The 11,487-nt window shown below is 48.2% G+C and overlaps 1 protein-coding gene across 4 annotated transcripts in view; it reads left to right on the top strand.

Moving 5' to 3' along the window:
• The first annotated feature begins 516 nt into the window (after positions 1-516).
• Positions 517-11,487, top strand: part of RBMS1 (RNA binding motif single stranded interacting protein 1) — a 552,647-nt gene continuing 541,676 nt past the window's right edge. Inside the window, exon 1 of one of the 4 annotated variants that reach the window (XM_069224212.1) lies at positions 517-942. In XM_069224212.1, the coding sequence (XP_069080313.1) occupies positions 868-942 (75 nt within the window). In that variant the 5' untranslated portion in view covers positions 517-867. The remainder of the gene's footprint in view (positions 943-11,487) is intronic. The other 3 variants (XM_069224217.1, XM_069224211.1, XM_069224214.1) reach the window with 3 other exon arrangements.

Raw genomic sequence — 11,487 nt, 5'->3', positions numbered from 1 at the left:
TTTGACACTGTCAAGTAAAACAACAGACGTCCAAACATCCAGGCAATGCTGGAGTCTCGTTTTTCTTTTTTTGGGGGAAGGGTATAGCCTTCTCTTTCTCCAGCTACTTTGTAATAAATATGTTGTATCTGGTTAAAAATAGCAGTGCCAATGTTATTATTATAGTAACAAATACATGCAAAGTTAAAACAATTCGTGGGTCTTTCCATTTCTTTACACACACTTTCTGGTAGAGCATAATGTGTCTCATGGTAGACAGACTAGACTATTCCGCCGCTTTTAACAATACCGACATGCTTTTATAACTCCCCTGTTAATACGTCTGCTTCAGTATTAAAAGCCTGTGCGTAGTTTATATTTGAGAAACACCATATAACACTGTCTTAAATCCAACTCCTGAAATTGTCTGGGTGAGTGCGGATCTGGGCATTCAGACAGGTAGGTAATTACGTAGGCAGCTCGCGGTAAATTATGAGCTCTGAGCCTGCTGCACTCACACAAACACACACGCACCTCAGACACTGCTGGGCTTGGAATTAAAATGGCCACTCCTCCTTCCCTCCCCCGCTCCTGCCTCCCTCCCGTGCCAGCAGCCGCCAGTCCTGCTCTCTGCCGCCTGTCACAGCATCCAGTTTGAAAGAGTTTATTGATCGCCTGCCTGCAGGATCCATCTGCCACAGAGAGGGCAACGAGCTGTGCGCCCTATTTCCCAGAGCACAGCCGCCTGTAAGGCAGTGCTGGCAGGAGAGACATCTGGAGCTACCTTGGGTTGAGTCGGAGCCAGCAGGAGGACACCCAGGCAGAAGAGAGCAGTTTGGAAAGCACCAGAGCGCACTCCCTGCACTGCAGGCTCTTATTTCCATCTTCATGGGCAAAGTGTGGAAACAGCAGATGTACCCCCAGTACACCACATACTACTACCCGCAGTATCTGCAGGCTAAGGTAGGACGGGCTACTTGCGATCGGCGGCTCACTAGCAGCAGTGCAGAGAGCCGTGTGAGCTGAGGACTGTGCGGCTAGAGGCGGTGCCGGACGCTGACACTAGAAATAGAGCTGGTCTCCGGGGATCAGGTTACCGGCCGGTGACACAAAATGGGGACGAGCCTGACACAGGCTGCGCTGGCCCTGGGTGTGGCCCGTGGGGCGCCACCCTATGCTTGGGAGGAGGGGGCTGGATGAGACAGGAGAGCGCATAACCCGAATTCCATCTGCGGCAGTCGCCGTGACAAAAAGCTCTGGAATGGGATCTGGGATCACACTGTGCGCTTGTCTGCACGCATGAAGCTTCGATGCATGTTACTTAATCAGGAAGAGCGCTGTGCTCAAACGTTTTCCTGCCGTTTTAGTGGCCTGGCTTATTTACAAAAAAAATCCTGTCACCAATGTTTAGTTTCTTTTGCATTTTTATATACAGCGCGATCTCGAGTTGACCGGAAGGTATTGGAGCGCTTTGCACAAGGACCAAATACTTCGTTTGTGCCTGCGCCACCTCTACCACTGTAATTGGTGGCTTTGCATATATCTGCCCATACTTTGCACTCTCCTCGAGTACCGATGGGGCGGCTTCCGCATTGGATTGAAACCGTGGGCATAGTTCTATCCGCGTGACTTTGACCGTAAAGGTTTACTTTGGCATATATTGAATGCACTTTTCTCCACATAAATTCCTCCAGCCCCTAGTGGGCTACTGGCGGAGGATCCTGCGGCGGACAGGCCTGGCATGCTGTCGCATGTGCCGCCCCCCACCGTCCCCTTCACACACACGCGCAAGCACTAGCACAAATCACCCCTACCAGGCGAGGCCTCTATCTGACCCCCACCCAGTTTGCCAGGCGAGCTGTGGAGTGGGGGAGGGAGTCGAATTGATGGCATGCCTGGAGCCTGTCGCAGAGGCCGGGTGGCTCGCCCCGCCCCCTCGTATGAACGTATTTCTGTGAGGTGAGCAAGCGGGCGTGCGCCTGGGTGTGCTTCGTTTCACAGTGTCCACTCCACCCACAATACCCGTCACTGTGAGATTTCCAGCGCACGGGCCAGTGACGTCAGATGACGTAAAGCAACGCGATATGACGGTACAGAGCAAGTTTCTGATCAACAGCGTGCCCCTGACCGATGATTTCGGTTTTAGATTTTTATTGAAGAATGCCACTTGCTTCACCTCGGGCACTTTTGAGTGTGTCTCTCGATTTATTATTGCAGATTTTAGGTTGCATTACCCTGAGAAAATACTTTTTCACAAGCATAATAGTCGGAGATGTACGCATCTCAAATGATCCCGTAAAATGGCTTGGTCCATTTTTAATACCTTTAATAGGCTAAAGCGTTTCTCTAGCTTCTTTTTTTTTTTAAAACTATTTTAGCTGCAATTCTCACTGCCGGACACTTATCAGTTCTTATCTTTTCTGCTTCTAAGTCTGGCATTTTCCCTCGGTGGTGCTTTGTGGGCAGCGCCACACTCCACAGGACACATGTAAATATCTCTGCTATTTGAAAATGGGTTTAATCAGAAGCGAATCCCAGGGAAATGGCTACATTTTAAATATTTGTTATGTTACATAAAACAAGCAAACTGTTCGTTTTTAAGGGAGGTGGTTCTTATTTAAATAACGATCGCCAGATTGGTAATATCTCGCTAAAAATATCTCCCATTTTAATAGTCATTTATTTGGCCCTGCCCTTTTCAGAACAATGGAAAGTAAGTTGTACACATTCTGCCAAAAGCATTAATCAGCACGCTGATGTAAGGAAAATGTATGAACGTCATTTATACTTGTTGCACAACATTCTGCAAGCATCACAAAGCACCTGGAAGAAAAAAAAACACTGTTCTTGAGAAACGATAGTCTGAAGCTTAGAATGGTGTACCACATAGTTAAAACATGTTTCTAAAACATATCCTAAAGTCAACAATATTGTTTGCATGAGATAGGCTGGCGGGGAATAAGGGTAAACCGATTTCAGGCAGTAGTAGCTAATACAGTGACGTTCGGACGATTCTAGTATTTGAGAGCAGTGATTTTTATTTGGGCAGTTTTATTTTTAAGGCGACTTGGTTGAAGTAGGACAGGGCTCTATTTAGGGCAGTGCTTCTTTTTCATAGGTGCTATAAAGAGTTCACTGGTTAATGTAACAATTCATTATAATTTTAGTTCGCGATGTACAGTTATATTACACAGCATGATTATTAATCTTTGCAAGAACAGCAAAGAAAGAAGGTCGTTGTCAAACCAGAGGGCACAATATAGCTGTTCATCATAGTGAGATTAGTTCGATTGTGCAATTTCATTTAACTGGATGGGAATATAAGGCCCTTTATCATGTTTTAGTTTTATTTAAGTTTTTTTACTATGCACTAATAGAAAGTTCTTTGATCCTTGAACTCAGTTTTTTATTCACAATTATAGAATTTGTTGAAAAAAACATTGTCTTAGCCAAAAGATAACAAAGATATGATCTAAAAAAATACACTTTTAGTTAGAAGCAATGAAGTATTTTCCTCCAGCAATCTTGCTTTAACTGTAAACTTTGCATCATCAACCCCAGCGCATTTCTGACCTTTGGTTCAAAAACAGGAGGACACAACATAGCAGCTAAGACCACATTCTGTGGAGAGCCTACATTAGATTTCGCTATTGCGCAAAGTGAAGTTCCATTTCTATGCATAATATGGGCCTCTAACCTTGAAATAATTCCCAGAAAGCATTCTAATCTAGTCTCTTTCTAAACCAAGGTTGCACTGTAATCAATTCATTTGCATGTTTCTAACAAAGGCCACTGGAGACAGCATCACCCAGTCTAATTAAAGTAAAGGATGCTAGTGGCACAGGTTGAGGTTGTTATCCACAGTTATTTGAAATACCTTATATCGCTTTCCTCGGGAATGACTAAAGCATTTATTCAATTACTTTCTATCAAATGAGGAACACTGTTGCTCTTTGCCAAGGTTTCCACACATCACTACTTGGTTTTGTCTTCTGTGGTTCTCAAATCGTGAATCTTACTTCAGTTCCGGGTTTATAATTGGCTCCTTTGTAGCCCATGCATGTGTAACACCAAAACCCTGCATGGCAGTTTAAAAATAAATTAAGGTACAAGGATACATAGCATAACCATGGAAATCACCCAACCAAAAGGCATATTTTAAAATAAATATATACACAGTATAATTATGACAACTTATCTTCCTAACAGTTTACAACTCTATGCATGGTGCCAAAAACACATCTCTACAGACTGGGTTCAAAACACCAGAAGACAACAGCTGTTGCAGAGAAAGCAGCCAATTTTATCAATCAATAATATTTATAAAGCGCGCTACTCACCCGTGAGGGTCTCAAGGCGCTAGGGGAGGGGGTTACTGCTGCTCGAAGAGCCAGGTCTTGAGCTGCCTCCGGAATGCGAGGTGGTCCTGGGTGGTCCTGAGGTTGGCGGGGAGGGAGTTCCATGTCTTGGCCGCAAGGTAGGAGAAAGATTTCCCACCTGCCGTTGTGCGGTGGATGCGAGGGACGGCGGCGAGTGCGAGGTTGGCAGAGCGAAGTTGACGGGTGGGCATGTAGAAACTGAGGCGACGGTTGAGGTATTCGGGTCCCTTGTTGTGGAGGGCTTTGTGTGCGTGGGTGAGGAGCCTGAAGGTGATCCTCTTGTTGACGGGTAGCCAGTGCAGATGTCTTAGGTGGGCAGAGATGTGGCTGCTGCGGGGTAAGTCGAGGATGAGGCGAGCGGAGGCGTTCTGTATTCGCTGAAGACGTTTCTGGAATTTTGTGGTGGTTCCTGCGTATAGGGTGTTTCCGTAGTCCAGGCGGCTTGTGACGAGGGCGTGGCTCACAGTTTTTCTGGTGTCGGCGGGGATCCAGCGGAAGATCTTACGGAGCATGCGGAGAGTGAGGAAGCAGGAAGACGAGACGGCGTTGATTTGTTTGGTCATGGTGAGAAGTGGGTCCATGATGAATCCGAGGTTGCGTGCGTGGTCTGAGGGGGTAGGAGTGGTGCCTAGGGCCGTGGGCCACCAAGAGTTGTCCCAGGTGGACAGGGTGTTTCCGAGGATGAGGACTTCCGTTTTGTCTGAGTTCAGTTTCAGACGGCTGAGTTTCATCCATTCTGTGTCGTCTTTCATTCCATCCTGCAGGTTGGTTTTGGCGATGGTAGGGTCCTTGGTGAGGGAGAGTATCAGCTGGGTGTCGTCGGTGTAGGAGATGATGTTGATGTTGTGTTTGCGTGCGATGTTGGCGAGGGGGCTCATGTAGACATTGAAGAGGGTCGGGCTGAGCGAGGAGCCCTGTGGGACGCCGCAGATGATCTCGGTGGGGTCTGAGCGGAACGGCGGGAGGTAGACTCTTTGGGAGCGGTTAGAGAGGAAAGAGGTGATCCAGTCCAGGGCCTGTCCTTGGATACCGGTGGAGCGGAGGCAGGATATTAGGGTTCGGTGGCAGACAGTGTCGAAGGCAGCCGAGAGGTCGAGGAGGATGAGGGCGGCTGTTTCTCCGTTGTCCATCAGAGTTCTGATGTCATCGGTGACTGCGATGAGGGCGGTTTCTGTGCTGTGGTTGGCTCGGAATCCGGACTGGGAGGGGTCGAGTAGGTTGTTGTCTTCAAGGAATTTGGTCAGTTGCTTGTTGACGGTCTTCTTGATGACTTTGGCAGGGAAGGGGAGGAGCGAGATGGGGCGGAAGTTCTTCAGGTTGTTGGGGTCCGCCGTAGGTTTCTTCAGGAGAGCGTTGACTTCCGCGTGTTTCCAGCTCTCGGGGAAGGTGGCAGATGTAAATGAGCTGTTGATGATGGTCTGGAGGTGGGGGGCGATTATGTCGTCGGCTTTGTTGAAGATGAAGTGGGGGCAGGGGTCCGAGGGGGCGCCGGACTGGATGGTGTACATGGTAGTTTTGGTCTCTTCCGCGCTGATGTGGGTCCAGGCGTTGAGGGTGATGGCTGGGGCGGTGGGTTCTGGGGTGGTTGGCTGGGTCTGGGGACCGAAGCTGTCATGAAGGTCGGTGATCTTTCGATGGAAGAAGGTAGCGAGGGAGTTGCAGAGATCTTGTGAGGGCGTGATGGAGTTGGAGTTGGCGTTAGGATTGGAGAGCTCTTTGACTATGTTGAAGAGTTCTTTGCTGTTGTGAGTGTTCTTGTCCAGTCTGTCTTTGAAGGATGTTCTCTTGGTGGTGCGGATCAGCTGATGGTGTTCGCGGGTGGCGTTTTTGAGGGCAGACATGTTTTCTACAGTGTGGTCTTTGCGCCAGGCTTTCTCGAGGGTACGGCAGTTTTTTTTGGATTCCTTGAGGGTGTCTGTGAACCATTGAGGTTTCCTGGCGTTGTTCTGTCTTGGGAGGCGTCTGAGGGGCGCGAGGTTGTCCGCGCAGTTGGAGATCCAATGTGTGAGGCTGAGGGCTGCGTTGTTGGCGTCGGTGGAGATGGTAGGTTGGTTGTGGCTGAGAGTAGAGAGTAGCTGTTCCGTGGAGATTTTGTTCCAAAGTCTGCATGGGATGGGTTGTGTGCGGAGGTGGAGAGTCTTGCGTCTGAAGGTGAAGTGGACACATCTGTGGTCGGTCCAGTGTATTATGGAGGAGTGGCTGAAGGATACGTGGTTGCTGGCGGAGAAGATGGGGTCGAGCGTGTGTCCGGCGATGTGGGTGGGGGTGTTCACCAGTTGCTTGAGACCCAGGTTGGCGAGGTTGGCGAGCAGGGTGGTGGTGTTGGGGTCGTTGTTCTGCTCCAGGTGGAAGTTGAGGTCTCCAAGGAGGATGTAGTCCGGCGAGGCTAGGGCGTGCGGGGAGATGAAGTCCGCGATGGATTCGCTGAAGAGGGCGCGTGGTCCAGGGGGTCTGTAGATGAGAGTTGCTCTGAGGGTGGTCCTGGGGTCGGTGTGGATCTGGAAGTGCATGTGTTCGGCGGCAAGGGTGGTGTCTTCGGTGGAAGTGGTGACGTTGATCGAGTCCTTGAATATGATGGCGATTCCTCCTCCGACTTGGTTGGTGCGGTCTCTCCTGGCGATCTTGTAGCCGTCGGGGATGGCTATGGCGATGTCGGGGGCCGAGGAGGCGTTCATCCAGGTCTCAGTGATGAAGGCGACGTCCGGTGCGGTTGAGTCCAGGAGGTCCCATAGTTCAATGGCGTGCTTGTGGACGGAGCGTGCGTTGATGAGGATGCATTTGAGGTTGTTATTGGCGCGTGGGCTGGCGGGCGGGTGCAGTCGCGGTGGAAGGTGTGCTTGCAGGTAAGGCATGCAAAGGGTCCATGAGTGCGTTTGGGGTTGGCATGGAAGCAGGTTCTAGAGCGTCCCGGGTTGAATGCGTGGAGGGAGGTGGGGTCGTAGCGGCGCTGCAGGGTTTGGGAGTGCTGGGGGCCAGGGGTCGTGGCGCTGGGTGCGGTCCAGGCGCAGACGGGCTTGCCTTTGGCACGCCAGCGGCCGCCATAAGGGGAGGAGGGGGGAGGAGGGTAGGGAGGAGGAGCCAGGTGGGGGCGGGAGGGGGGCAACAAATGGGAGCAGGGGGGGGCGGGGCCGAAAGGTTGGTGGCAGCGGGAAAGCAGAGGGTTGGGGGTGGGGGGGGGGTCAGATAGAGGGAAGGGAAAGAAGAGAGGGATTACAGAAGAAGAGAGGAGAGGGGTAAAGAAGAAGAGAAGAGTCCAGAAGAAGAGAAGAGTGAAGAAGAAGAGAAGAGTCCAGAAGAAGAGAAGAGTGAAGAAGAAGAGAAGAGAAGAACACAGAAGAAGAGAAGAGTCCAGAAGAAGAGAAGAGTCCAGAAGAAGAGAAGAGAAGAACACCGAAGAAGAGAAGAGTCCAGAAGAAGAGAAGAGTGAAGAAGAAGAGAAGAACACCGAAGAAGAGAAGAGAAGAGTCCAGGAGAAGAGAGAGCACAGAAGAAGAAAAGAACACGAAGGATGGGGTGCAGAGGAGGAGAAGAACACCAGAAGAACACAGAAGAAGAAAGAACACGAAGGATGGGGTGCAGAGGAGGAGAAGAACACCAGAAGAACACAGAAGAAGAAAGGACACGAAGGATGGGGTGCAGAGGAGGAGAAGAACACCAGAAGAACACAGAAGAAGAAAGAACACAAAGGTTGGGGTGTAGAGGAGGAGAAGAACACCAGAAGAACACAGAAGAAGAAAGAACACGAAGGATGGGGTGCAGAGGAGGAGAAGAACACCAGAAGAAGAGCAGAGCACAAAGAAAATGCGGTGAGGAAGAAGAGCAGAACACAGAAGAAGAAAAGAACACGACGGATCAGGTACAGGAGAAGAGAAGAACACAGAAGAAGAAAGAACACGAAGGATGGGCTGCAGAAGACGGAGGAAAATGGCTACCAGAAGGAAGAGCAGAAGGCGAAGGGAAATGGACAGAGAGAGGACAGCAGGGGTACGAAGAAAAGTTGGAGGAGAGAGAGATAAGGAGACAGGTGAGTAACGAGGGGCTGGGCAGGGGGGAGCTGAAGGAGTACTTACGGTTTTGCTGGGAGGTGGCAGGAGCCTGGGCAGGTGGAGCTGCAGCGGCGGGGGAAGCGACCTACCCAAGGGTCAAGGGTCGCTGGCTCTGCCGCGCAGCGGCCTCCATAAGAGGAGGAGGGGGGGAGGAGGGGTCAGGTGGGGGCGGGAGGGGGGCGACGAATGGGAGATGGGTGGGGCGGGGCCGAAAGGGTGGTGGCGGCGGCGGGAAAGCAGAGGGTTGGGGATGGGGGGGTCAGATAGAGGGAAGGGAAAGAAGAGAGGGATTACAGAAGAAGAGAGGAGAGGGGTAAAGAAGAAGAGAAGAGTCCAGAAGAAGAGAAGAGTGAAGAAGAAGAGAAGAGTCCAGAAGAAGAGAAGAGTCCAGAGAAGAGAAGAGTGAAGAAGAAGAGAAGAGAAGAGAAGAACACCGAAGAAGAGAAGAGAAGAGTCCAGAAGAAGAGAAGAGTGAAGAAGAAGAGAAGAGAAGAACACCGAAGAAGAGAAGAGAAGAGTCCAGGAGAAGAGAAGAGCACAGAAGAAGAAAAGAACACGAAGGATGGGGTGCAGAGGAGAAGAACACCAGAAGAACACAGAAGAAGAAAGAACACGAAGGATGGGGTGCAGAGGAGGAGAAGAACACCAGAAGAACACAGAAGAAGAAAGAACACGAAGGATGGGGTGCAGAGGAGGAGAAGAACACCAGAAGAACACAGAAGAAAGAAGGTTCCTCCGTCACAACGGTGACGAATGTCGGTCCGCCGAATTCTAAAACCCATTGGAAATCATGGGATTTAGATTTCGGTGGACTAGATATCCGTCACCATTGTGACGGAGTAACCGTCCGCTAATATCTAAATCAGGCCCTTAACTTTCTCATAATACGATAATGTAATTTCTGTAAACTGTTCTTCAGTGTTTTGTACTGCAGTTGATTTTCATTTTGTTAGCTATCACTAGTGTCCTATAAAAGCCACCTTTTTTCTCTGACATTGTGATATTTTCTTATACGTACCTGCAGTTTTGAAACCGTTAGGATTCCACTCAAGAATATTCATAATTTTAATTTGTATTTGTCAGTGGCTACCAGTCTGCTTTCAAGCAGCCCCCAGGTCCCACTGTGATTTTTGTTAAAGTTATATCTTGTGTAAAAAACATATCAACAAAAATTAATGTCATTGCAATGGAGGCATTTTCTGGAACCTTCTGGAGGAGGCTCTAACATTAATTAAGTGTTTTCCCCCTAATCGTCTGTCCGGTTTTGAAAAAGGCATCGGAAAATAAATCTTATTTTTTCGTATTATTGCCATTATTTGGCCCATGTGTGTTTTTGTTCATAGATTCAATTATGTAACCAAAACTTCATCACTAACAGCAGAATTTAACATGACCCCATGACAGAGAACTGCATTTATATCACATCTTCATTTACGGCATGAAAGGGTGTTCATTAGATTCCGTAAGGAGCTTAAGACATGGCTTTTTAACCAGTAATCGCCCAAGTTGATCTCCTGACTCTGCCTTTTGTCTTGCATTGTCTTGGCGCCGGGAAACCTCTGGGTAGCTGTGCGCTATACAAATCCAATAAATAAATAAATAAATAAATCGTACGTGTCCTTTGACACTAAGCCTTCTTAAACAGATCTTACCGAGTTTACACATCCCTTAATATTTCTTTGGACAGCAAACGAAACAACTATAAGAAATGGAGATGACTGCATATGTTAAAACAATCGTTAATATCGAAGTTAAACTACGATTAACTAAGCAACTTTCTTTAAAGTTCCGAACTTCAGTTGCAAAAGTTCATTAGAAGTCAACTATGCTCTCCTGCCTTGTTCTGGTGGACAGATGCCTGCATACAATACCACACAATGAGTTGACACAGGGCATGCCCTGAGACTACGCCAGCAAACTGCCGATTTTTATCTAAACAGTTTGTTGTGTGTACAGGCATGGTTGCTCAGTTCAGAAAATACTTGAAAGCTCGTGCAAATGGCTAGAAACACTACAACCCAACCAGAGTGCATAAATACTTGCTACTACTCGAGCGTAATGTGACCAGTGAAATCAACAATACATAGTTACATACACGTTGCTTATTAACTTTTAAATTCTACTGTGATTGTTTCGTTTTTTACTCTTAATAGACATGGAATTTTGTTTTATGAAATATATATTAATTGTAATTCATTTTTCAAAGACAAAAAGAGCTGTACATGAGACATGACACAATTGAGAGGATGTGTCACCTCAACTTCAAACTTAATGTACTTCGTCTGCAAAAGCATGCTGGCAGCGAGGGTTATAGGTTTAACAGTGTGGTCTCAGTTGAATTTTCTATCTTAAAAAACTGGGGAGCACATATATCAACAAGTCACACAGCACAGCAAGTCACCTTACTGGGCTGTGCTGCTAGACAGAGAAAGGTCAGGAATGCACCGTATCTAACATCATAGGGTGCATTTCTGGCTTTTCCAGTGCTGGAGCCTAGCACACCAACAAAGGCACCCTTGTAACATGGTTCAAGGGTTCCTGCATTGTAAGCAGGATTGTTTTTGTACAAGAAAATGCACTTTCCTGAACAGGGAGAAACAAGCATATTTCTCCTCAGTATGGTCAGTGGGGGAGGCCTAGCAGTTTTGTCTCATTCCAAGGTCTACCAGTAATGGCAAATCTGGAATGCGTCAAAATCCACGGGTGTTGTGTGGGAACACCCATGCATCACCCATGTCTTGGGGCAGAATAATGCAGCACAGCGACTTGCGCTGCGTTGCATTCCCGTGGATTTATCAAGCCACTTAGGGCCAGGCAAGGTGGCCATGTCTGGCTTCATAAATCGTATTTAAAGGGTTGCGTTGCATGTGCACCTTGATGTGTGATGCAAAAGTGACGCAACCCTTTGATAAATTTGCCCCACAGTGCATAAAGAAGCAGAACACATAATAAACCACCACGCCAAAAGTTTTACACCCCAAAGCAGGTGCTAGAACCATTCAGCAACACTGTCTTTATGTGAATCTTACATAGAAAATCAAACATTTGCAGACCTGCTTCTTATTGTTGTTTTTTTGTAATTT

This window comes from Pleurodeles waltl, chromosome 3_1 (genome assembly GCF_031143425.1).
Source record: "Pleurodeles waltl isolate 20211129_DDA chromosome 3_1, aPleWal1.hap1.20221129, whole genome shotgun sequence".
NCBI classification, from domain to species: domain Eukaryota; kingdom Metazoa; phylum Chordata; class Amphibia; order Caudata; family Salamandridae; genus Pleurodeles; species Pleurodeles waltl.
Note: the sequence above shows the minus strand (reverse complement) of the source record. Positions and strands in the feature narration are given on the sequence as shown.